Raw genomic sequence first — 27,581 nt, forward strand, 5'->3', positions numbered from 1 at the left:
AGACCCTCAAATGGCACAGCCCACCAGATCTGGACACCACCCAGATCAGCCCACCACCCAGGACGGACACTGACTGGAGCCTACTGGAGCTGGTATCAGAGAAGAGCAGAAGAGCCCAGAGGAAATTCACCAGGCTCTGAAAGGTGGGCTGAGGAGGTAAAGCAAAGTGGGCACATCACTTCACTCACTAAAATCCAAGGGAAGTGAACAGTGTGGCTGCAAAAAAAAAACAAAAGCACAACCTGTGCACATTTGGTCAGATGTTTTCAGCTGCATAAAGCACTCTGATGAGAGGCATAGGGAAGATTATTTCAGTATTTACAAATCCGTCTGGGAATTGGCAAGATTGGCCCAAGATAAGCCTTATCGAGCACACATTTATTTCAGAAGAGACTCTTGATGGAGAAAGAACAGAAATGTGGCCACGGAGCTACCCAACATCAGCTCCACATTTATGAAAACAGCATTATTCCCAGCCCGCAAGTCCACTGAGGTCAGGAAACGTGTCCCTCTAAGTCGCTCTGGCATCCCTAAGAGTTTTCGGGGGTCCCTAAGGGTCCTCATCTGATTGTTGTCAAATGCACCAACATTCAGGGCTGCAGGTCCTGTGCTGTAGAGTAAGGTGAGCCTCTCTCCTGCCCGGGGTGGACACAGACAATGACTGAAGACACGGCTGCCGGGGGCAGCCCTAAAGAGACACTTGGCATCACTGGAGTTCCCACGACTGCCTGCTCTGTCCTACCATGGAGACTCGGATTCCAATGGGGAGCAAGAAGGCAGGACGGGGAAGACCTCGCCTGCAGAGGCCCATGCTGGCTGGAGGATTTCCACGAGGGCGTGGGGGAGCGTGACTGCAGAAGTGGCCCCACTCACAAATTCTCTGCAGATCAGTGTTTCTCCCTGTATGCTATTTTGGGGACTGGGATGCAGCAAGCTATGTGTGGAACAGCGCTCCTGGTGGCTCTGTGCCCACTAAGCTTGGGAACCACGGTCTGGGGCAGATCATAGCGCAACAAAGATCAGAGTCAATCAGCCCAGACAATGGGTTCAGATGAGCATTGTGCAATGACTAAAATTTGCAATGTGCAAAACAACAGAGAAAAGAACACAAAAAAGAAACACGCTAAGTTCACCATTCAGAAGCCTTATTATAGATAAGAGCTTACAGGGAGCTCAAGGGTCAGATACCTCTGTCTTCACAGTCACTGGCATTTTCCCTTGTTCTCTCTCTCTTTTTTTTTGAATCAGTACTGGGCATTTAACTCATGACCACCTGCTTGCAAGGCAGGTGCTTATTCCACTCCCCAGGCCCTCCTTGTTCTCTTTTAAATGTAAGTGCTGGCAGGAGGATTAGAACTCCAGTTGCTTAAGGGCTGACTGACCAATTTTGTCAGATCCTAAAAGCAAAGCAGAATTTATGGAAATAGAGAGGTGTTACTTTCAGCTTTGATGAAGATACCTTGGCACCAACCTCGGTATACACTCAACACCAGTGTGCTGTAAACACAAGTCACTACTACTGCCCTGTACCCCAAGAAGTTTAGGTGAAGTTAAATTGTGGGATTTCTCAGACGTAAATCTTTGGGACAGGCGTATTAGATCCTTTAGAGACACCACTCAGCAGAGTCTCGCTCTGCTGATCTGTGAAGGGAGAGTCACAGGCTTGAGACGACACAGGCCACTTTTCCACACTTGCCTTTTTCAGACAGGGGAGGAATGGCAAGCAGGTGAGCATCCCTACTCCCGGCCGCCTGCGAAGTAGCAGAGATAACTTCACCATCGGAGAAACTGAAATCAAGCCTCTGCTTTAACTCAGCTGTCAAGAGATTACCAAGAAAGGCCAAAATATCAACATACTCTGCATTTAGTTCCAGGCATGTTATTCTTAAAAGAAAACCTTAGAAATGAATAAAGGTATGCCTCATTTTAAGGAATCTCAATTTTCCAGAAAAAGTTAAAAAAATACATGCAAACTATACTTTTGTTACAAAAAGGCTCTGCTAACCTGCCTTGGATATGTAAGAGAACATAAAATGCTACTATTTAATCATACACAATCTTTTAGGAATAAAATGATTGAAAAAGTTAGATTTCTTAATATCATTGAAGCTGATGGCATTGATGAAACCTCCAAGCAAGAAAGAACAATTGGAGAACGCGGTAAGAGAGTTATGGTTACTATTTCATTCTCAAAGAGCGTCTTTTCTTTTGTTGCCATTATTCAAAATTATCAATGCCCTGCCATGTCTGCAGTCAAGTGTCTTGCAAACATGCTTTTCTATTCAAAAGTATACTTCAGTGCTATAGTTCTAGGGTTTTACAGCTGACACTGAGGGCTAAACCTTCCTGACATCCAGCCTTCAGTACAATAAGAGGCTCCTCCCCTGGGAGAACCAAAAGGACACCTGCTTATGGACTAATCCCTTGGCAGAGAAAGTCACAACCCCAGCCTCTCAGTGAGTGGGGGAAGGTGGGGTACTCGGGGGAACCTTTCTTAGGGCACTAGACCAAAACAGTAGGAAAGAGAACCCCAAGAGCAAGCTTCCCTGGAGCTGCAGGGCTCAGTGTCACCCTAACTCTGGGGTATCCTGTGCAGTACCCTAACTCTGGGGTATCCTGTGCTTTGGTTTTCTTTTATTTTCATCTTTAAAACTTTTTTATTAGTATATGTCTGTGAAACACAATGAATATATTCCCCTTCACACCCTCCTATCGCTCCCCACCCCCACGAAGTCTATTTCCCTGTTTCCTATCATCTTTCTTTTATTTTGCTAATTAAATTACTTATATTTTGGCTTTCCATGTAAGAGGAACTAGGCAATATTTGACCTGTGTCTGTTTTATTCCACTTATTACTACAACATCTATTTTCCTACAAATGACTCAAGTTTATCCTATTTACAGCAGAGTAGTACTCCATCGTGTATAAATCCATTTCTTTATCCATTTATCTGCTGATGGACATATAGGCAGCTTCCAAGATTAAGCTATCTGAGTCATGTTTTGGTAAGCATGGGCCTGGGTGTATCACTGTGTTAGGATGCCTTTAACTTTTGGGGGAAGATACCCAGGTGGAATTTCAATTTACTCACTCTGGGGATGGAGTGAGTAGATGCATGGAAGTCTCTGTAGACCACAAGAAAACACAGGTGATTTTTTTTGCACCCAAGCATGCACCTGCACTCTCTCCATCCCCTAGAAGAAGCGCCGAGAGGATGCTTTGAAAAGCAGCTCCTGTTTCTCCCCAGGAGGGATTTCTGTTGCACTCTGAGTGTCTGGGCTCTTGCAGCTCCTTCCCAAAGGCCTCCATCCTAAACTTCCCAGTCTGGAGATAGAAGGACGAGGCACCCACACGTGTCCAGGATCACAGGACTATAGGAGGAAGTGGTGGTTTACGTACAAACACATCAAGGACAGCACCCAGGGGAGTAGGGCAGAAAGGGACGGGAACACACAGCTCCCATTCTCTCTGGAAGAAGCTCATGGCCTGACTTTCAAAGAAGTTGCATCACAGAACTAACAGGACAAATAACCAACAACCTTGTGACCACCAGAACTGGAGCTTGATCTTTGGGAGCTTCCCCTCCACTCGCCCACGATAAAACCCCGCTGCCCATTCTTCCTGCAAAGAGTATGGCTACCCACTGAGGCCCACGGCTTTTATGGAGCCCCCAAGGTGCTGCCTCTACCACACTAGCTCTGGGAGGCAGGGGGCTTGGCGCTCCTGAGTGGTCCTAGACTGCTGAAAACAGAGAAGACACACACTAGGTCTGCTCCCAGCAGCTGACTGCCAGTATCGGGGGTGCAGCCCAAATAGGGCTCAGGCAGGTCTTACAAATCTTCTCCCTGGCCTAGTGTAGCAAGGTAGAGATAAATGCTCCTGCCCAGCTTCACCAAGAGGGAAGAGACTGGAACAAACAGCAAACACCCCAACCTTTCCAGCTGCTGGAGAATCTGGCAGGGTACAGATAGGAAATGGCATATACTCGCCTGCAGGGGCCACTAATACACAGACAGTGGTGCTTCGAAGGCATCTGCAAATCTCGAGCTGGCTGGATTGCTGAGACCCTTCTCCCACCAGAGCCAGTCTGAAAAGATATCTTATCTCCGTGCAACGGCTAAGACAGAGCCAAAGAAAATGAAGAAAGAGGAGAATGAGTTCCAAATAGAAGGAGAAGATAAATCTCCAGTAACTGACCTAAATGATGTGCAAGTATGTGATTTACCTGACAGGGAATTAGAAGTAACGGCCAGGAAGATGTTCCCACGGTCAGGAGAGTTGCAATCAAGTGAAAATTTCACCAAAGAGATAAAATGTAGAAAAACATACCAAACAGAAATCCTGGCACTCCTGAGTAACATAGTTGAAGTGCAATATTCAGTAGAGGGTTTAACAAATGAAGCAGAAGAAAAGATTAGTGAACTCAGAGACAGGTCATTAGAAATCAGGCATCCACTCTGCAGAATAAGAGAGCAAAAGGAAAAAGACTAAAGCTCGCTTGAGCTGCTTAAGTGAGAAAGGAAGGAAGAGAAAACATATTCATAGAACTCACAGAGAAAAACTGCCATGCCTGGGGAAGGAAAAAAAGCCAGATCCAGGAATCCAAAGGGTATCAAATAAGCTGATGGCCACAAGTGCTGCACCGAGACTCATCAAGGTGACACTGCCCAAAGCTCAGACAAGGCCAGGGGTGTCGCTCGGTGGTAGAACCAGCAGTATGCATAAGGCCTTGGATTTGAAAAAAGAGAAAAGAGAAGCTAGGACCAAAAACAATACCAACACCAGAAAACAAAAGGCAAAAAGAGGGTGTTCAAAGCAGCCAGGGAAAAGGAGTCACACGACGGGTGAGAGTGTCCACAGCTGCCCCAGCAGAAGCTGCAAAGGCCGGAAGGGAGAGAAAAGCTGCCAGCTAAGAATACTGCAGCCAGTGACAGCGTCTTTCAAAACCAAAGCGGGGACAAGGTCTTTCTCAGGCAAACAGAAGACTGAAGAAGCAGGGCACGAATGAGTAACACGAGACTATGTGGAAGCAGAAAGCTCGCTGGGGAAAGCAGGTGCGCGGCCCAGAGCAAGGCATTCCAACAGGGAACAAAGATGGGCAAGTCAGTCCTGACTCTGGGTAAAGATCAAAGGATCAAACTGTCAAAAATAATGACGATCATTTGTCCAGGTATACAGATTATAAGCCAGTGCCAAGTATGAGCTCAAAATCACAAGGTAAGGAAGGACAGCGAGAGGTGTAGTTTGTGTGTGTGATCTGAACTGAGACCCCAAGCACTCGTAGCTATAAACATAGTGTCATAGCTCATGAATTGGCTAGCTTTCCCTATCAGTACCAGCATTACTGTAGATCAACTTTTAGCTGATGAGTTGCTACCAAACTGCCTGGAGGTCAGGGAATCACTTTCTAATCTCAGACCTAAAACAGATACTTGGGTTGATGAACTTTGGTTTTAAATTGAAAATCTTTATCAAGCCTACTGGCCAGCACTCCAAAAGAGTTCAATAAGAACTAAAAAAGAGCAAAACAAGGAATACTCACTGGTTACTATGTAAACAACTGAACAAGTAAACTCCCGCTAAACATGCATTCTTCTTGGGGGGTCACAGTCCAAGTTTATGCCAAATATTAATTCCACAACTGCAACACTGTACTTGATCAGGCATGTAATGATGCTCTCTGTTTATCTGGAAAGGCCCACAAGGTAGAGGAAGGAGCGATCCAAAGATGGAAGAACAGAAGTGCTTTTCACTCACCTGGGCTGAGAAGCCACAGAAGAAACCAAACCAGCAATGCACGAGTGTAAATGCAAAGTTCTTGTAGAAGAAATAGCGCAGGAATTTGCACATTCGGAAGTAGGACCACCTTCCGTGGATGAGGAGAAGCCTCTGCAGGTATCTAAACTGGGCAAAGGAGTAGTCGCTGGCCAAGGCTGCTTGAAGCCCTTCCTGGCCGCTGATGCCGACGCCGATGTGAGCACCTGTGAGGATGAGAGAGACTTGATCGTTCCCAAAGGGAGGCAGAGCCTCTTCAGGAAATTTACCACTTACTGAAAATCTGTGACTGAACAGTTACCCTTCTCTCACACATGGCCTCATGAAATACTCAGGACGACTAGATTCCTACCCTAGTTGTAGGTAAAAGGAAACCGGGCTGAGAAAAGCCTGGTAACTTTCATAGGGTTTACAATTCACAAACAGGAACAAAAGAGGTGGATGCAGGTGTCACCTTGAGGCGCTGGACTTTTTTCATCTATGCAGCAGCTCCTTAGGCCGCTAAGAGGTGGCCAGTGAATTTTCCTAATCTACAAAGTGCGCAGCTGACCTCATTAAAGACAGATCACCATATGAATGGTAATAATGGTGGAAGCACTGGATTCAAAAGGATCCCAGACCCAGGGACCTAAGAAGCTAAGAGCCACGGCACAGTTCAGTTTTCACGCGGTCCCAGCACACATCGTCAGAGGCTGAGCCGGGTGCATGGAGAGCCCCTTCTGAACGAACACCTCGTACTTTTAATCATGCTGACATCGTTGGCCCCATCGCCGATGGCCAGAGTGACAGCATTCCTGTGCTTCTTCACCAGTTCGACCACTTGCGCCTTTTGGAGCGGGGTGGTTCTGCAGCAGACCACGGCCTTACACAGGCAGGCGAGTTCCAAGAAATCATGCTTGACGTCGCTCTCAAGGGCATGGGCCTGGAACAGGCAAAGAAAAGAGACAGGAAAGAGACACTCAGAGCAGTACTCTGTCCAGTGTTTAAGCTGGCTCTGTAAAGCTTGGTCACAAAGCAACAAAAATGAAAGACCTGGCTGCTGGATCACATGTCCTTGACACCCAAAATGCTAGCGTGGTAAGAGGCCGGAGAAGGGACTCACTAAGTAGCCAAAGCAAAAGAAGAACCCGGCCACCACCTGAGGAGTTTACCATGAACAATAAATGATGTGATTTGCTGGTTGGGTTAGGGTGGTGAGCAAACAGCTTCCCTAACTATCTCTGTCTTGCTCTTACCGACATGCATAAGAGCTTTTAGATCTGCTAGGGGGTCTTCCTAGAAGGTAAGTATAATCTCCTTCAGTTAACCATGTGTTTAGTTTTCTAGAAAGCACGTCACTGTACATTTTTCAATAAACACATTTACAAGAAACACAAATCCACTTAAACTTCCAGGAGTTTTCAAGTGACTCTTTAGCAAGACATTCACAGCCAGTTCCAACCTGGCCCATCCATTCCTTTTGCATTTTATCTTCTATGGGCATCACCTTTAAGTCCACGTTTTACTCTCCTCAAGCCAAATTGCTTGTTTAATTTAACAGCGCTCAGCTCTACCTTTGTCTTGCTCTCCTTGCTACTTGAAATTACCAATTTCTCTAGAAAGTCTTCCTTGATTTTTTGACAAGGAGCTAAATGTGTCCATTTCTGTGTTCTCCAAGCAGTGTGTTCATTCTTCTCTTACTGTATGCTTCACAAACTATTAGAAATAATCCCTGAAGCCAGTATATTGGGTTCCATTCACATCATCATCTTCTGACTCTGACACTGTGACCTGCATGTGTTTAATAATTGCTAATGGAGGAAGGGAAGGCCAGGTGAACGAGTATAAAAACCTAACTCTGGTGTAGAAAACTCTCACACCCAAACCCGTAATTCCTAAAGGAATTAGCATTCTCAGAGGTAATCTTCTTTTTGAAAGAGAAACCATGTTACTGGCTGTCTTCCTAGAGGGGTCTGCTTCTATCTCTGTTCTTTCTTTTTTATAATCAACAAGTGAAAATCTAGGCTCAGATCTGAGAAACTGAGGCCCAGTTACATTCTGCAGAGCATCAGGGTTTGAAAAAATTGGAAACATGATTTTAAAAAGACTTCTGATGATACTTAAAAATATAGTCAATTCTCCTTAGAGGAAAATGGCATTTCGTGGTTTCCTGGGAGTCCAGCTTTCAAGCTGAAGGGGTTCCCTGAGAGCGTTTGTCTCAGTCCCTTCCGTCAGCAAATCCAGCAATGAAGAGCAACAGTGGGACCCATGACTGTTGAGTTCTCTCCCCCACCATGTTTTGGCCTCTTTCAGCCGAGCTAAGCACGGCTCCTCAGGAGGCCTCTCCATACTCTGGTCCCCGGGCAGTTCTACTGGGAGGCCACCAGCTCCAAGTCCCAGCTGACAGCCGTACAAGTTTCAGTTGCTGCTCATATGGACAAGGGAAAAGTTCGTGTCATCTGGACAAACTTTCGGCCGAGCTTGGCCTGCGACGAAGCTCTGTAACTTTCCACGGTGCAGAAGGCAACACATCATTACGTCTGGAATCCAGCTGGACGAAGTGCTGAGCGCTAAGAGCTAACAGACAGATGATCACGAGGGGGGAAACACAACAAGCTCGGGTCCAACTTCTTTTGTCCTCTAAGAAAATGTCTTCGGAAGAAACATTTATTTTCCAGACTCCAAAGTGAAAAATGATCATCAAAGCCAGAGAAAGAAGTGAGATTAATTCTTTGTGCACATAAATGATAATTTCACTAGGATGCAATCGGAGCTTTTGTATTCTAAATTAGAAACTCAGAAGAGTGTTTTGATATTTGTTCAAGACTTGGAACCTGAACTACATTAAAAGTACAATGCAAGTTTATTCTATTATGACAAGAACCAGATTTCCTAATCAAAGCAAATTGTTTGGCATTGCCGTAAAACACTGCTATTTAGAAAAACCACCAGAGGTATCTTAATGGCAATAATTTGGTGTGGTAATTATATGAAGGTCAGGCTCTGCTCTGCAAATCACAAACATTGGCAAAGCAATCATTGCAATTCATCCACCAAGTGGCCTTACTTTAATTAAATAACAGAGAACTGGACACTCCCCCTCGGAAAAGCACTTAAACAATGCTGCTAAGTGGTCCACAGTCATTTAGAAAAGATTGATATTCTGCGAATGCAGTTTTTCTTTAGAGCCTCCCTTCCACAGTGTTAGTTCAAGCAATAATGTATGAAATATATATTGGACGTTTCCTTTGCCTTTGCTACAGGAAATCGTTGTGTGTGCCCTGTTTCTTGTACTGTCATTTGCCTGAGAAACAGAAGAAAAGCTCTATTGTGACCGCACAAAGAGAGGATTATTGGAGAAAGGAAAAGGGAGGACAAAAGCCTGCAGCAAACTCACCAAACTGTGCCCGTTCACGACCAAGGCGTAATCCCCTGTTAGGGTGTCTTCTCCCAGTGAGGCCAGCTCCAGCTTCTGCCCCTGTCCATACACTGCATGGCCATCGAGAACGCTGTTGCTTTGTCCAACCAAACTTTCCTTTGCCTTCCTTAAAGAACAGGGGTTGAGAAAGAAAATCACAACAAAGTACACAGAGCATGCCTTCCACTCTTAACAAGAGACCAACCTCATGGCAAACCTGCTCCATCCCTGGTCAGACCACAGAGGGCAGAAGATCCAGGTTCAGCGAGCTGACTGGGAATTCCTTGTGATACACAGACCATGGAAAACTTCTGGATTGCAGGGAATGGGCAGGTAAAGGCAATGAAAACAAAGTCATCTCAAATGGTTTATATTACCTACAAGGTATATCATCATCTCGGGCTAGCTTGAATAGAAGTGCTTGATAGATTTGGTACAGACCAGCTGCAGAACCACTAAATAATGGAAAGCAAAACACTAAAGGCAATTGATGAAATCTAGGAATTCCATATATTTGAGGTACTGTGTAACATGATCCAGCTTGAAACAGTGATCTTCTGCAAAACACATTTTTTAGAATTGACAAAAAATGCTGGCTGATATGTGCCAGTCATTATAGAGTAGAATATTTTAGATAAAAATTGTACTCATCAGGCTGAACAATACAATTCATCCTTTAGGAAAGTAACTACACACACAAAGGTATAGAGGCTCGATCCAAATGCAGTCTCTTTCCAAATCCCCTAGATCTGAACAGCAAGAACTCTGGAAGAATCCTGCCCACATCCAACCCATCCCTCTCACTGAAGAGGAAGCCTGTAGTGACATAAGTCCCTTAGATGACACATTTCAAGATTCTCTTCAAAATCCAAAGATGATGCCTTTAAAGGATGAGCCTCCACCCTGGATGACTTGAAGTGCCACAGCAAACCAGATCTGACTATGGAAGCCGCAGCCACAACCACAGACCTAGCTACCAAAGGTGGGCACCCAAGCCACCAACCCTGGAGTTCACAAGGGCATTGTGAGGCTCGTGAGGCACATGGCCAGGAGAAAATGGGGGTGAAAGACAAACTAGATGGCTTAGGGCAGAGCAGACAGGTTCCCAAAGGACTCGTCCAACATAAAAACATTTATTAGGACGTTTCAGGCCAGAGGCGCCCCTGAAAGAAAACTAACCCTTTTCACCTTCAGCTTTCCAATTGCCCAGCAATGTAATACTGACCGTTTATATCTGAAACGTCACAACAAAACCCCAAATCACCACAACACAACACCTCATCTCCTGGCTCAACACCTGCTGCTGTCCAGAACACCACCTGCTGCAAATCACATCAAGGTACACAGAGGTGGCGCGCCCCAGCTCTGCGGATGGCATCTTGCAGAACTGCAGAAACAGATTTACAAAGCCAGGGGGCTGCGTGTGAAACACGGGGAGAACCAGGAGGCGGGGAAGGCAGAGTGGATGTGAAAAATCACTGGGAGGTACGAGAATCAGATTTTCACAGCAGATAACCGTGCCAGGGAACCCTAGCCGTCATGGAAATTTACAGTCCCGCAGCATGAAGAAAACAGGGCAGAAGCGTTCCTCCGAAGTGGACGTTTCTCTGACAGCACCTCAGACCTCAGCTCAAAATTGGATCTTAAATCACTTCGGAAAAACATCTCCCAGGGTCTCCTCGGTAAAGCTTTCGCTTGCTCCGCATAATGACTGAACCTCTTGTTTCCCCCCCACCCAGAGAAGGAAAACATTCCGAGGAGGGTGAAGTTCACCAATGTATTGGCTGAAATTCTATTTACTTAGTATTTTCCCTCCCCCTCCCAACACTGGCTTCCCGACATGTGACATAAACCCTTTCTTTCAGGCAGAAAAGGGACAGTTGTCCCAGTTCTGTTTAATTCCCTCTGCTCTCTCCCCGTGGGATGTGACTCCTGGACAGCTGAAGGGCTCACTTTCAGCCCTTTGCCTGGGTTCTGTAGCTGTCATTTCTTTTTATTCCTGGAACTTAGCTCTTCCAACACCAGCTGGTTCTTGCAAAAACAATTTATTAAGAGGGAGGGGAAAAACCATGCCTAACTCCCTTCAATGAATAGAAACTATACATTTTCTGCAGGCATGAGACACAGTGCCTGACCACAAAAGATAAACAACTCATGCTAAAACAGAAGACGGCCTGTGTTTTCCAAACTTGCTAAGTTTACAGTAATGGTGCTGTGCGAGCATACATTCACAGCTGAGCAACCATGGCATTCACAGTCCCTCACCATCATGAGCCCAGCAAAAAACAGACAGCCCCTGCGGGCTGGTGTGTGGCCTGGGGAGGAGAAAGGAGGAAGCAGAAGCAAGGACCTTTCGGTCAGTCAGGCCCCCAAGGAACTCTATCCCAGCACTGGAAGGTTCTGTTAGGAAATGGACTGAACTCCTGACAGCGTGTTTAATAGAGGACAATCTGGACCTGGATACCGAGGCTGGAGTTCTGGGCATGGTACTTGGAGACCTGCGTCCAGGTACAAGGCCTTCCTCTGATAACTTACAAGCCCAAGGCGGAGTTACCTGACTTCAAGGTACACAGTCAGTCAGTGACAAGCCAAAACTAGAACCCAGGACATCAACCTCCTCATTTTGGTCTACCATGCCAAACTGCAGGCTGCCTCTGATTGGACAGATAGAGTTACAGAAGGGCAATTAAGGGACCAGCACCATAGCAGCAGAGGCACAGAAAGGAGGAAAACTCGTGAAATTTTGATTTCAAGGCCCACTTCCACCATCCCTTATAACTTGAAAGACCTATGAAACATTCATGCCTTTCATTAGTAACGTTATTATTAGAAAGGAGAGGGTGGGACCAGCTAGCCAAACTGGTTGGGTATTGACCAATGAAAATGGTTAACAGCTACAGAACCCATGGCTTTATAGCTGTGGACTAGGTGATCTCAAGATTAAGTTCACTGAAAGTTTTGGATTTATGAGAGAAATTTAATCTACTAAAACATTTTGCCTGGATGACTGGAAGTTTGGGGTTAAAACAATACTCACTTGCTTGGGCCTGTACAGGGCTTCAAAGAGCACATGCAACTCCATGGCCAGGGTGATGCGCCTCTTCATGGACTACCTTGACACCCTGCCACCCCACCCCCTGACATAAATGGCCCAGATCACACAACGCGCATCCCCTGCACTGCTCAGCCCTGAGGCTATCTGCATTTCCAAGCCCTGCGCATTCAATCCAATAATCTTCCACCCAGTAAAAATACCAACGCACATTTTGTTGATTAAAGAGGAAATATCAGTTCTTAAGAATATCACGGGGATACTCTGTAGACGCAATGAAGTCAGTCACTTCATGGTTTAATGAATTTTTCTAACAACAAGACATGTGATCCATGCTACAAAAATGAAATATGGAATGAGTTCTGCTGGCAGACCAAACAAAATTACATTCTCAGTCTGTTTTCCTCTGGGCCGAAGACATGGACTGAGAAAATGTAATCAAGGCAGAAATCTTCTGAGAAACCAAAGCGGGGTTTTAACGCAGGGTTCAGGGCATGCCCTTAATAGCAAGACTGCGGTGGCAGCAAAGCCAAGCCAGGGCTCCAAGTGTCTCAAATGGTTTTGAGACATTAAATTTGAAACAAGCCGTATGTATGATACACACGAAAATTACACATCCATGTTTATGAAATAACCTAAACACATCTGACAGGTTTAAATATAAGCATTTCCAATAGCTACTATCGCTCAGATCCTATTCTTTTGATATACTTATTTTTTTGCATGAACTTTCACTGAACTCAAAAGCATAACACAAGAAAATGGGATGGTACAAATTTATGATTTCAATATTTCACCCCAAAGGTAGGGCTTAGGTATAAGTAACAAATATTAGGACAGAACGCACCTTGAACCAATCCCTTTCTTGGTGACTCTTTTCCTCCCTGGATTTACAATGAATCCAACATGTAAATGTATTGATTCCTCCAAAATAAACTTTTCTACCATGCAGTACCTCTCTCTTAGATTCTAGGAATGTGGTTTCCCCCTATACTGGGTTGAAATCAATATTCCCAAGCAGCTGAGCAAAGTGGCTGTAAAATACTGATTCCAAGTGGAGACTTTTTTCCTCTGAATATTTTTCTTCTCTTAAAAAAATATACTTCTAGTTTCTTCTATTTATGAAGGTTTGCCATGAACACTATCACAACTTCAAATAGTGCAAAGTACCATAAACAAGAAAGTAAACACTGTGCATAATTCTATTACCCAGAGAGAACTGTACGCTTTCCAGAGTTTGACAAATAAGTAGGTAAATAGACATATGGTATTTTTTTTTTTTTTTTTGTCTTTTTCCCTTTTTATCGGTACCAGGGATCGAACTCACGACTGCCTGCTTGCAAGGCAGGCACTTATGCCGCTGAGCTAAATCCCCAGCCCCGACATATGGTATTTTATAGATGCACCCATACATATAAAACTGTGCATGCATATTATTTTGGGGCATGGCCTACCATGCATGTTTTATAATTTCATTTCTCATGTGATAAATCATATCACTGACATCTTCCAAAGTCAATAAAGACATACTTTTATTGACCGCATAGTATTCCATTGTGTGTATTTAACAATGTCTTCCATGGCAGAGTATTTCTTCTATTTCTAATTGTATATTAGTATAACTGATATAGCAATAAATATTTACTTATATACATATTCACACTGTTTTCCACTTACATTCTTAGGAGAATTCCTAGAAATAGGAATCACTGGGTCAAAAGTAAACTACATAATTCTGAAACACACAGCTAGCTTATCCTCTAGATGGTTTGTACCAGTGTACATCCCACAAATTATAGAAATAATATGCATTTCTCCAAATTTCTTCCACACAATGACAACCAGGTCATCTATTTAGTCAACCAAACCCATCTGGATAAAATCTCAAGATATGAACTCAACCAGTGCCAGCCTGGCAGGTGACCCTCTGTTTACTCTCCACCCCAGGGTGCTGTGACAGGCTACACACAGGACGGGAGGAGTCTACATGGACTCCTGATGCTCATTTCCTTGTCTGTATGCCATTATGATTCCACACAGCCAGAACTGAACTAACTGAATTTTGAGAGAGGAAAACAAAAGTTTCCCTGAGGGCTGATTCTCGGAGTGAGCGGGGCAGAACACAACACTGCAAGAGCAGAGTAAAAGTCATTTACAGAGCATGAGACCAGACCAGGACACAGAAGTGGGAAGGGGTGGACGCCAGGTGGGAGGCACTGGTGGGCAGTGACAGGAGAGGCCAGGGTACACCCCAGACTTGAGCTACAATTGACTGACACTGCACAGTGTGATTATTCTGCCATCTGTCAGAAAAGGGAATCTGACCAGGTCCTGCCCTTGGACACCTGAGCATATCCCAGCCTGTGGAAATCATGGCCAAGCCTCCTCTGCTTCTCCTCGCACACAGTCCAATGCCACGTCCTCTGTGTGAGCCCTCTAAAGAGCCTGGCCTCAGCCTCTCTTGCAGACACCATGGGGCATGGCAAGGAGGTCATTTCTTTCCACTCCGCTCCCTCAGGCAGTTTGTGCCACTTTTTCCTTCCTACGGTCCCAAGCTCACTGCCTTATAAGGAAGACATACAAAAGCATCTTTTGGGTGGCAAGATTGTGATCAATATCTGAAGGAAAGTGGGAATGGGGAGGAGGATGTGGAGGAGGAATGGGCAACTCCATGAACAGTCATAAGCTCACCCTAACTTTGGATGAAATATTAAAATCATAAATTTGTACCAAATACAATAATCCATATTATTGTATGGATAATTGCATCCTCACTTTACAAATAAGGAAATCAGGCAGAAGGAGTTTAAAGAACGTGTCAAAAGGCTCCCAGGCAGCTAGGGAGCAAGGAACTGGAATTCCCACTGCAATCTAGTTGACAGGAAGTCCACACTCTTGCTCCTACCTAGGGAGGCGCCAGTGGTTAAGCTGGGACCACTCACTCCAGTGAAGCAGGGAGATGCACACAACCCCGTTCCTTAGATCAATCCTCAAAAGTGGGGAAGAACATGCCAAAGATGTGCTTAGGGAAGCTTACAACCATCCACAAGGTGCACAGCTGCTGCCTGCAAAGCCCAGCTATGCCACTCATTAGTGTGGGCAAGTTACTTCCTTGTCTGTATGTCAGCCTCCTCATCTGTAAAACAGGGATAATGGTAATGCTAATTATGGGTCTCCTAGGAATGAAATGAAGTAACACAGATCCACACTGCACACAGTCCTATCCCAGACAGGCCCTCAAACTTTTAATCACCGACTCACTGATTCCAGGTCTGCTTGCATTTTTATCTTCCTTCAGCAAGAGTCAAATATCCTCCCAAGACAAAACATCATTCAAATAAAATTTTTAAAATTTTAATTAGCTGTTAAATTATTACTATTTCCCCAAGAGCCTATATGGTGTCCATCATTAGAATTATATGAAAATGATCTGAAAATTAGGCATTCCAACAGAAATATCTTCAGTGCGCTATCAAATAAAAAATTCATAAAACACTATGGATAATAATTAAGTTGTATCAGTAAAAATTAATTAGATTTAAAATTTTTACTTGGCAAAAACTTTTGGACTTTCTACTCATAGCTTCTAACCAATGAGAAATCTGGTCTTCAAATATCAGCTGGTGGGGCTACATCCAAGGTTGCCTTTCCAGCAAGTGGGGTTTAGAGAAGCTCCTACAAACACCAATAAGCAAAAATTATTGTGAGACAGTATTTTTAAATGCTAGGGGGAAAATTATATAGATTTTTCAGTGGTATCCAAATGAAAAAGGAAATAAATTGGTAGATATTTGCAAATTTTATTTCTCTAAGTCTAATGTTTAACCACTATTATCCACAAGGTCAGGAGTCATATATTTTCTGGTACTCCATAGCAGTTTCACCACTGTCATGGCCTCATACTTCTCACAAGCATTATACATTTAGGTTCAATGTTGAGTGTCTTGGTTACTTTTCTCTTGTTGCTGGGGACAAAATACCTGATTCCCAAAATTAGGCAAGGAAAGCTTTATTTAGCCAAGTTCATGAAGGTTTCGACCCATATTCAGCTGGCTCCCGGCAGGGTGGCACAGCCCAGGGAACAACAGTTCACGGCAGCAGAAGACAGCAAAAGCATCCAGAACAAAAAGGGGAGGAGCACAGAGAAAAGCGGGTTTCTGTCCCTTACATCGTATGCAGGCCACAGCCACCCTACGGTTGTAGCACTCAGTCTCCTAATCCCAGCATTGGGCCATGAATCAATCACAAACTCTAGAAGCCTGCCCCCATGACTGTATGAAGCTTTGTGGGGATATCCAGACACAAACCATGAGAGTGAGTATGTCAAAATACCTATTTTCCTTAATGGTAAAAGACAATTCCAACTCCACCTGCCATCTATTACAGCTGCATTTTCCAAATTTATCTACTCATCAACTTCATCCAGTTGTTCATCAAATACAAATCTCCATGCCCCAGTCTCTGGAAGGTCTTAATTTGCAGGTCACAATAGAGCCAAGGAACTCACCAGGGCACAATTTTAAAGGACGACTCAACATAAATGATGTGGAATCCTTTGCTAAGAATTCTCAGGAGACAGTGGAGGCATGAACACAGTGATTTGCTCCTAATATCAGACACATCTGAGTTTGTCACCAAAATAATGGGACATCAGGGCATGTGCAGAGCATACTACACTGGATTGGAACCAAAGAAGGCACTGGCCTTCTTTCTGCTCCCTCCGTGGTCTGATTTCCCTTTTTCCCTCCTCCTTCCTGCCCACCTTTCCTCTACTGTTTCTCTCTTACCTGAGCTCTTCTCTCACTTCCTCAACGGAGTTCCCCGCTATCACAAACACATCATTCATGTCCTCGGTCAGCATGTTGCAGGCATAACCAATGTTGACGGCAGTTTCTGGTGCAAAATAAAGCTACTTCAGTTAAGGCAGCACTTAATAGCATAAGTGTGTTTTCATAAAAGCGTTGAAGCCATAGCTGTAACTTGTCACATCCTACCCACCCGGTTGCTGTTAGATAGAGCATGATGGATGGTAAAATACAAGCAAACCAGAGGGAAATTCAAAGAATTTGAATGTGTTCCATTATCAAATTCACCATCCCTAAGCGCATGGGAGAAGTAGCAACCTCCACAAAACCTTAGCCTCTTGTTTACCTTTAGAGTCTCAAATTATCATCCATAAGAAAACCCATAAAGGTACCCTTTTGTGGTACTGTAATGTGTGGGTCTTCAATATAAAGCTTTTGATCAAACCCTGAATATTGCCAAAATATTAAACTTGGCTAATACTCGATTCTAGAATGGTAGGCAAATGGCAGAAAGAACTCATACAGTGTCCAGTTGAACAATAAATAAAGTTCTTAAAAATTATAGTTCTCCCACAAGCAACATGGACATTTTTCCATTAAATGAACAGAAATTCGGAATTTAATTATCATCTCAAAAACCACCCAGAGCTGCTCTACTAGACAACTGCAGAATAACATAATTTGAGGGCAAGGTTCCTCTACTTTTAGAGAAATAGAGCCCAGGATAGCTTCCTTCCTTCTTCAATAGACTTATTTGATCCTGATTCTACAACATCATTAGAGGCTAGCTAACTCTGTAGAACTGTTAGATTTGCTCTAAATTGAAAAAGGCAATTGATAAAATCTCAGCATATCTTTTGTATAAACTAAAGCATATCTCTCATAAAAATCAAAACCAAATAATAATAAATTCATGCATGTTTGTAGTAATCAAACAGCCTCCTACATGGACCAAGAGCATGTTGTAGTGAGTCCGTGTCTAGTAATATATCAGAAGGTTCCACTGTCTACTGTTCTGTTTTTGAATCAATAACTTCAACAGAGATATAGAGAACTGATTTATCACATCTGTAAATACTCCAATGCTCTAAAAAAAAAAAAAATGACAGCAAGTAAGTATAATCTTTAGAATAGGTGAAGCAAGTTAGAGATGTGTGGCCCCATCAGAGCCAGCTTATCCTGCCCCTGTTCCTGGGGAACAAATTCCTAGGGAACCAACATGGCCCCCATGTGCCCCAGTGTGCCCCAAACTTCTTCCACGAGAAAAACTAAGCCCTACAGGCCATCCTTGGAGGATTTTCCAAGAGTTAAAGCCCAAGACAGCAGGGATGGAGGGTGCTATGAGTCCTAGAAGAGCCCTCTCTGGAGCTGATATTACAACGACGTGGGAAATAAGGTCATTTCTCAGAAGAGCCCTCCAGGTTCACAAAAGGATTCCAAGGCCTGGCAATGTCCGACCTACCTTGGAGGGATAGCTGATGGTTCTGCCTACCCAGTACAACCAGGACAAAAGCGAAGGCTTTTAGATGTGGCAAGTTGATATGCCAATTCAGCTTTGCTGCCACATCTGAGGGAAACCTTCCCAAAGCAGTAAAAGTCCCAGAGACAGATTCCAATTAAAATTATCACATAAGGAATAAAACTTCTAAAATAATAAAGACACTTAAATGGTAACCAATGTCATCAAGGGAATAAAAACCAGTATTAGAAAACAAGTTAATTATATAAAAAATAAAGGTCACCTAAGGAAAAGAAAAAATTCCCTGCCATCTTTCATAGCCAGCTGACATAAGCCTTTCAAAAGTCTCAATCTCGATCCTTTGTCACAAGAGAGAAAAGCCCTCGTGGGACAACATTTCATTAGCCTGTAGGCTCCAGACATCTTCAAGACAATTACAAAAACTCCAAATGGGACCCTAGACTGCCTTGGCCAAATTATCGGATATAACATTCTCCATCTATAAGAACAGAGACTTGGAGGAGAGCCATAGGAAAAGACAACAAAAACAGACAGGCCAAAATTATGGCTGCAGCCACTAAGGATGCACTAAATAAACCCCAGACATGCTGGGCCCCAGAGGGTTCCCAAAGTGGCCAAAAGGAGCCAGGATAAGCCCGCCCTATGGGCAGGGCTGAGGGATACTGGGCCTGTGACTGCTTAACGTCAGCCTCAAGGCCCGGTCCTCAGTGTAAAGACTCCAAGTATGACCCATGAGACAGGAGGAACTCAAGGCATGGAGACCACCACTGTGACAGAGGAGGAAGAGGACAGAAGAGGGCTGGGCTTCTACTTTGATGCCCCCATTCAAGAACACCTGTGTCACCTCTAAAACACCCCAGGTACTGACCCTAGATGTCACTGCCAAGCAAATTCAACTCTTAATCAACAGAGCGTTTTATTCTCTACTAATCTCTTTCAGGGTGTGGTCAACCTCAGACTCCTTTACCTCAATTCTGGGGATGGGGGGTACAAAGGCCTAATCAGACTCTTAAAGGGACCTTGGCAAGCTTAAAGACAGGCCAAAGCTTAGGTCCACATGGAAGCCTGAATGAGAAGCCCTTCTTGTCCTCACGGGGCAGGAAAGCTGGGAGGTGAGAGCTCCAGGCCTGGTCAATCCAGGCCGAGCACAGCAGGCTGCCCAAGAACACTGCAGAGCTAGACTTCGGGCTCCCGAACTGGAAGCAGTAGAAATCCACCTAGAAATCAGGCCTTATTACAAACCCAGAAAGGGGGAACCCCTTCAGGCCAACTAAAACCCAAATAAGGGGCTTATTTCCCCTGACTACCCATCCTCTCGCAGGCCACCCCTTAGGGTCCAGGCAGCTCCTGCAGAGGCTGTGCACCGAGAAAGCCCTGCAGCCCTCAGGTCATCTTCAAAGGCCCGGACCCACCTGAGGATCCCAACTCTAATTCCACGAGGGCGTCTTAAGTGCTGTCACTGACTACAGCTCAGACACCCTTTCTGACTCCATCCTATTTCTAAATTTCATCTTAGATCTTCTCTGCGAAGAGCATCTGACTATAAGCGTGGGACTCTCGCAACCCCAGTGGACTCTAACTCTGAGACCTAGTTACTGTTATCCCATGCTCCTGTCTTACTGTCTAACTGCCTCGGATTCAGTACAGTTTAAGGAAAAAATCAAACTGACAATCTCCTAACTAAAATCTTACTTAGGTAACTACTGCTCATGTCAGCCCCCAGCAGGCATTGAATTATCCACAGCACTAAGTAATCAGTCTCTGAGGCGTGGAGCCCAGAGGGTACTGCGGCTTCCAAAGCCCAGGGGTCACTCTCCAACATCCTGTCTGAACTCTGAGAATGCCCCTGATTCCCCTGAGAATGTGGATGGGTACTTGCATGCTGTTCTCATCTCCCCTGTGTTTGCCATTCCTACCTAATCTCCCAGCCCCAATTCCCTCTCCAGGATCCATCACTAGCCACTCCAGGAAGGCTGAACCAGTTTCCTTCCTCATGCGTCTACGAATCCTCACAAGAATGAGAATAAGATAGAATGGGAACAGGAGGCCTAATCCATTTTCTGGTCTTTACATGAGAGCTGGCACTGTCCCTCAGTTAACAAATAATTGACCTGACTGAGGTCGCCAAGCCTCTTCCAAGACAAGTCAACCCTTGTAGCCCAGCTGTCCTCCAAAGCCACAAGGCACTCAATTTGCATACAGCCAACCAAGGCAGCACTTGAGCCATGCTCAAGGAAGAATGTTGCCTCTTTACTAATGAAACTGGTTAAGGTACAGATAACATCATTGAAAGCCAGGCACACCAGACACACTATCAGCACGAGGCGCTCGACCGGTCAGATCACAGACTCAGGATCTGCTCCCGGTTCTCCCGGCCAGCTCCTTTAGCTGCACCTTGCAAACCACCATCCACCTAATCTTTAGACCTCGCCCAATCACCCTCATGTCTATCTTCCAGATGACAGCAGCTATAAGCCAGGCTCATGCTAGTTTCTGGGTTTCAGCCTATCCCACCAGAACCCAAGCCTAAAGGGCCAGAGATCCTACAACCTTTAGATCAGATAGGGTGAGCCCAGGGCCCCTCTAGGCAAGAATGATGACCTTTTCCACAGGGAACAGTTACCCAGACAGGACCTCCAGGCCCTCAATTTCCCATAAAGATTCATGGGATCATGTCTCTTGGGGAAGCTGAGGCAGGAGACATCCTGGGCTCAAGCTCACGGCAGACAGGATGCTTTCTGACACCTGGAGATCATGGGGCTTGAGCCCAAGAAATGTGCTCCTGCCCTTACCACTCATCCTGAACTTTTGGCATGAGGCAAGGAGCGTGCACTCTGGCTACAGGCTCCCGATTCCTCCTGCCAAGGGAGAATGTGGATACTCAGTGTGCTGGACAGTTAGGGCAGTGAGTGCTCTTGCCCTAGCCCAATTCTAGGAAGACAAACAACACCTAGCCTAGGAGCTCCTGCACCAGCTGCCAGCTCTGGCCACGCCCATGTGGAGCTCTTGCAAGCATCCTTCAACCCTAACCCCAAGACAGAGGGGACAAATGCACTCTTGAATTTCCTCATCATCCACTCTGTAGTCTACACCTTTAATAAATCTCTGCCTTTCTTACTAAAAAATAAAATAGGTGTGGGTCAGATAATTATTTCCAGTATAGTGATAGCGAAGTGTAAAACCATTTTGATTTTTAACTATGACTGTTAGCCAAATAGCCAAAAAAGGATTCAGCACCTTTTCTCTTTGAGGGAAATGGTACTCTAAACAAAAGGACTTAGCATTTTGCCAATTCCAAAAGTGGGTTGATTCTCACTGTCCTCCCAGAAAAGAGGAGCCAGGCTGCACGGCTGTAGCTTTGGTACAGATTTCCATGAACAAGAAACAAGCTCATGTGACTCAGCCTCTCCAAAGCCCGTCCACCACCCCAACCTCTCCTGTTTAGAAATCAAAGGTGCAGCCCACAGTCCCCAAGGTCCTGCTTCAGCACCATGCAAATCTGTCCGAATTGGGGGCGGTGCTCACGGGCACAACTACTAAACATTCTAGTACTATCATGTCCCGTAGCTACTAGAGACAGTTAAATTGAAACTCTGCTGTCCCCCAATACATGATGGTATTTGATTAGTTTGGTTTTGCTTAAGTAGTAGATTCCTGCACGGTACCACCTTTGTGTGTGTGTGTGTGTGTGTGTGTGTGTGTGTGTGTGTGTGTGTCTACTTTTTGCTAGGTGGAGGACTGGACAAATATCTAAGTAAAGTTTCCGCTTCATTAATGATTTCACCACAGAATTCAACTCCCGTCTTTTAAACATCATCGCCATCACCACTGTCACCCGTCTTCAAATCACCTTGTTTGTCTCCTGTTAGAACCCAGATCTTAATATTGGCCAGGGATAAACTTGCAATCGTTTCAATTACACCTTCTTGTAACTTATCTTCCACGGCAGTGGCACCTAGGAGCTTCAGGGGAAGATGGAAAACAATTCACGTTAACACACGTAACATGACATTCATAACATTTGTCTCTTTCAGGCTCAAGTGGGGAGGTCAAGGAGTAGGCGTGGAAGAGGGAGGTTATTCTGTGTTGAAACAGAAAGTATCCTATGGTGTTTAGAAGTGGACTGGAAAGGACCCCAAAGCAAATTTCAAGCAAATCTGAGGGCCAAGAGCTTAGGATTCTGAGTGACCTACAGGGGCAGCCTGCTCAGCCCCATGGCCCCTACTACTTAGCTGCTTCTGCATGGAGAGGTCCAAACAGGGAAAGCCCTTGGCTCATAGCCAGGAAACAGATCGCCAAAAGCTCAGTGTCATTGGCCCACATCTACAAATTAGCACTGCCTTAACTAATTAGAGGCAAGCTTCCTGGGCTCCCTGGTACCCACAAAGCCTCGCTGCTCGGCTGCTGGCTCCAGGGAAGAGCAGTTTCCAGCACAGACCATGCCCTGAACTGCACGGTCAGCATTAGACTCTCCCGGGCCATGGACGGTTAGGGTCAGGCTGTGCTCTGAAAAGGTGAGTCTTACAGCAGGGAGAGAAAACCAACCCATAACAACACAAAGGAGACCCTGGGAGTTAATAACTAGTGAGGAGCTGCTATCTTCAGCTCCCAGTTAGAGAAGCAATAAAGCAAACAGCGATGAAGTGCTGGGGCCACCCAAGGCCAACTCGGTTAACGTAGCCTGCATCTGAAAGTGCGCTGTGTTGTGTGTGAGAGGATTGAGGCCCTGGTGATCCCACAGCTGCAGGCTTCCGAGCATGTACCATCAGGTCCCTTTCGATTTCCTCATACAGTGCCGATATCTGCTCGTCCCTCTCATGGCTGGCAGCACTGGCAACCTGGAGCATCTTATGCCATTCCTTGAAGTATTTGTCCTCCAGATCTCTGTAGGCGATCGCCAAGGTCCGAAGGCCTTCCCCTGCGAACTCCTGCAAGACAGCGAGAGTCAGGAGCCCCAAGGAGCGCAAGTCCAGGCGCATCCCCTGCCACCCTGAAGGGGAAAAGGCTTCCCCTCAGACTCCTGTGGTCACAAAAGAGCACCTTTGGCCATCCTGACTGATGTTTAGCCCCTCAGCACTGGGAGATAAGGTTTGTTTGCTGTTGAAACCTGCAGGAGGCACAAACCTGTCATCTCAGCCATTTGGGAGGCTGGGGCAGGAAGATGGCAAGTTTGAATCTAGTCTGGGCAACGTGGTGAGACCCTGATTCCTAACAGCTATTTTAAAAAGGGCTAGGGATATGTCTCAGTGGTAGAGTGCCACCGGTTCAGTCCCCAGTACCACAAGAAACAAACAAACAAACAAATCCTCATGTGGGTGTTAAGACAACTGAAACATTGGTGAAAGAGGCCCTATTGAGAGGTGATGGATGGAGCCCGACATGGTTTTTATTTTTATTTTATTTTAATTTTTATTTATGCCATTAAGGCGGGTTTTTATTTTATTTTATTTTATTTTTGTTTTATATTTTTTGTTTTTAACTTTTGAGACAAAGTCTCACTACATTACCAGGCAGGAGGACTCAGATTCGCAGTCCTCTGCCTCAGCCTCCCTCCATGCTGGGCTTACAGGTGTGACCAGCTGGTCCTTATGACTCTGAAGCAACATGCACTGGTTTCTGGTGTCCCCGGCATAAAAGAATGTTCTTCTTTGGTGGCCCCTGGCTTCCAGTGAAAAACAAAGAGCTCAAGGGCCCCAGGCTTACGGTCCAGCAGGATGCATTTTGGGAACCACAGCCTGACCCCTCCCCAGGTTTACCACACTCCCCCTAGTATTAGGCCTCTGCCCAGAATTAACCCAGGCCTGTTTCTGTATGCGCTCGAAAACTCTCATGATGAAAAACTCAAAATAAATAACAAATGAATTCATGGGTGTTAAATAGTCGGGTAATAGAAATTGAAGCATATTGCGTAGAGATGTAAAAATAACAAAAAGGCAGAGGAGAGAAAGGAAGAAAAAAAGCAGGCTAGAAATAGAGGCTGATTTACTTTTCCTTCCATGGTGCAACTGCAAGCTTTTGGTTGTATGAACATCTCGCTTTAGTCATAGGAAGTTTTTTGAAATTTGAAAGACAACATCATTAGATTAGGCCAGATCAGCTATTAAAAAACCATTATTATGTTCCACAGTTAGTACTTAATAGTGACTCATAGCCATCGGAAAACCATTCTTTTCTGAGAGGGTCTCAGTCGACTGACAGTTTCCGATGACATCTCTGCTACTTTATCCTTCTACAAGAGATGGAAAATAGACTTCTGGCTGCTATGAGTCTCCCATAAGCGCAATAGCAGGAAAATGCATAGGTCACTTTGGGGAAACTCTAAAATCCTCCCACCTCCTCGCTGCCTGCAATGGTCACTCTTTATGAAGGCTCTTCCCAGCGAGCCAAGTGTTTTATAACCATTTCTGTGCCTCTGGGCATTGCCTTTGGACATGACTTCTCTATTGGGTTTTGGCTTAGGGTATGGCTAGAGATTTATGCACAAGTTAAACCATTAAACATTCTAATTAGATAAATAGCAAGAAAAGTCAGTGCATACTTGTCATGCTGCTGTTGGGCCTGAGAGATCACGAGAAAAATTACCCAAATGTGTTACACAGACATTGGGTGGCGCTCTGAAGACTGCCATCCCATTTTACAAGCCCGGCCTTCCAGGACCACCGCTGAGCACCCTCTGATCTGCAAATCTAGTTACTGCCTTATAACGCTCTTTTGTCCTGTTAATTCGCACAAACACTGCTTCTCCTTTGACTCCCAGGCCCACTGGCATCCGCAGTGCCTCTCTCTGTGTTCCCTGCTGGTACAGAGAATCAGCTCAAGGATGACATTACAAAAGAGGACAGATGATTTAGGTTATTTAATTAGTGCTTGAAACACAAGCTTAATCCTAAATGAGCACTGAAGCGGGGTCTTTTCCTATCATTAAACAATTCAGAATCAATAATTAAATACAATTTTTAAAACTTCAAAATCTAGAAGGCAAAATAAATTAAGTGACTGAAGCAAAGAACAAGTCAAGTTGATCTCGCCAAAAACAAACAAACAATTCTTTTGCATAGACACATAAAAATACCAAATTAGGCTTCCTGTGCTTTAGTATGAAAGGAGAAAACATGAAAATCGAGGGCCTTGGTGTTTGAGTAAAGGCAAAAATCAGATAGTTATGATTCCAATGTTGTTTTCATAAAAAAAATTTTTTTTAAAAGACTACGCCAGCCTTCTGGAAAAGATTAAAAGAAAATCAAGAATGCTCTATTGGAAAGACAAAAACAATAGCTATGTTTGTAACCAATATTACTAAACCATCATTTTTAAACTTAAAGGCAGAGTTTTTATATTTTATTTGTTTGTTTTTAAGGATTTAGAGAATGTTTTATATTAACTATAGGGCCTGACAAAGAACACAAATCTTCAAACATTTCTTTTAAGGGGGAGGAGAAAAAGCAATGGGAAAATGAGCGTTCTGACCAGCTTCCCCCACAGTTCATGTGGGGTTAAACAAGACCTCAAGGGAAAGATTGACCTCTCAGGTTCAGGTCCCCTAAGGCTCATGGGAGCTCAGGGGCTTGCTCTTTGAGGGTAAATCAAGGTGCAAAAATCACCTTCGCTGTCTTCGGAAAGCTTTCGGAAGGTAATTCTTGGAGGTGCCAGTTTGCAGCACTTGTGATGGGGAGCGTGCATTAGGGACCCTTGGAGGGAGAAGGCCAGCTTCAGAGTCAGCTAGAGTCTCAGCACCCAAGCCCAGCTCCGCCACCTCCCCGGGCACACCAGGGCCAGGGGAAAGAGCGCTCCTGCTCTGCTTCTTGGAACTCATCCAGGCTTCCAGGGAAAGTGTCCCACCCCTGCCCCAGAGTCCCCCGAGCACTGGTGGAGTTCAGGGTCCATGTGGTATGGCTCCTTCTCCTTTGTTGGTGAGCCACTTGCATGAGACTCACCGACACACAGGCCTTGGTAGCCACAGCTTCCTGGGCGTCAGGCCCTGGGCTGCTTCCTGGACTGGAGTCAGATCATCTCCCCGATGCTTCTTAAGCAAGACCCAGCCATAGGAGATGGCACAGGGGCCACTGTACCACCCTGAAGGCAGAGACACTTACGCTGAGATGGTCCGATGTCACAGACAGAAGGTCTTTGCTGGAAGGGTGCAGTCTTTCAAACAGGATGGTGTCTGCTCCTTTGGAATAAAGTTTTATCTGCCCCGCTGGGTTTCGAACTGAAAAGAAAGCAAGTTTGGAAAAGGGGATCCTCATCAGGGAAATCTGTCAAAGCTATGCCCATGAGGCGGTTTGGAAAACCTGTAGTAAAATACTCGGTGACACTGGCTAAAAGGCCATACCTAAGTCCCTGGGCTTTCTTCCTGTTTTACTGATTTAGAAATATTCTTTCTACTGGAATCCTTTGACTTCCCAAAGACAGAAACAAGGGTTTGTGCTCCGATGCATGTGACCATCCTGTTCGCCTCGCCTAGGGTGGCTGAAGGGCTGACACATTTGAATTAAACCTTCCTTACCGGAGCGAATTCGGACCTGGGTCTGAAAGCTCCTGGTGTGAAATTCAAGACCTACTGTTCAAATCGCTATCACTGTTCGGCCAAATTGCCTTCATATGGAATTCTAGACGTGCAAGGCATGGTGAATGCATTAATCCTTGGCATAACCCTTGATGCATAAATCCTTGATGATTTATTTCTTGACTGCCTCTGCTCTGGGAAAAGCCCATGGATTCTCATTGGTTTACTCCTGGGGCAATCACGGTGGAAGTACACCCCATAGAGAGCTTTTGAAAACTAAAAATACAAAGCTTCTACCTTCTTCCTACAGGAAGGCTGTGAATATGAGGCTGTGTTTCTGACCTCCCTCGGTTTGGGAACAACAGCTTTTGCCGTTCTCCAGCCCTTCCTGCAGAGGTTTCAGAGTCTCTGACCCCCCTTGTAGGCATGGTTTCACAGCTGGACACAGAATAGGCACTTAATAATCACCGACTGAAGAAATACATGAATGGGTGCGTGACACGGTTATATATTTCTTCCTTCCCTGGAACTGTTTACAATTTAAGATGACTGTGTGGGTCCCAGC

At 45.1% G+C, this 27,581-nt stretch overlaps 1 protein-coding gene across 13 annotated transcripts in view; it reads right to left on the reverse strand.

Annotated features, from left to right (window-relative positions):
• Atp8b4 (ATPase phospholipid transporting 8B4 (putative)) overlaps nt 1–27,581 on the reverse strand; it is a 227,871-nt gene that overhangs the window by 39,216 nt on the left and 161,074 nt on the right. For all 13 annotated transcript variants that reach the window (XR_010047427.1, XR_010047426.1, XR_010047425.1 and 10 more), the window contains 7 exons: nt 26,604–26,719; nt 23,274–23,438; nt 22,361–22,472; nt 17,013–17,118; nt 9,153–9,300; nt 6,515–6,698; nt 5,759–5,982 (listed from right to left, as the gene is read on the reverse strand). Coding sequence is in view for 1 of the 13 variants with exons in the window: in XM_013154709.2 (XP_013010163.1) it covers nt 5,759–5,982; nt 6,515–6,698; nt 9,153–9,300; nt 17,013–17,118; nt 22,361–22,472; nt 23,274–23,438; nt 26,604–26,719 (1,055 nt within the window). In the remaining 12 variants the exon portion in view is untranslated. The remainder of the gene's footprint in view (nt 1–5,758; nt 5,983–6,514; nt 6,699–9,152; nt 9,301–17,012; nt 17,119–22,360; nt 22,473–23,273; nt 23,439–26,603; nt 26,720–27,581) is intronic.

The sequence above is a fragment of the Cavia porcellus genome, unplaced genomic scaffold, assembly GCF_034190915.1.
Source record: "Cavia porcellus strain 051 isolate PalLab524CR breed Dunkin Hartley unplaced genomic scaffold, mCavPor4.1 scaffold_1, whole genome shotgun sequence".
NCBI lineage: Eukaryota > Metazoa > Chordata > Mammalia > Rodentia > Caviidae > Cavia > Cavia porcellus.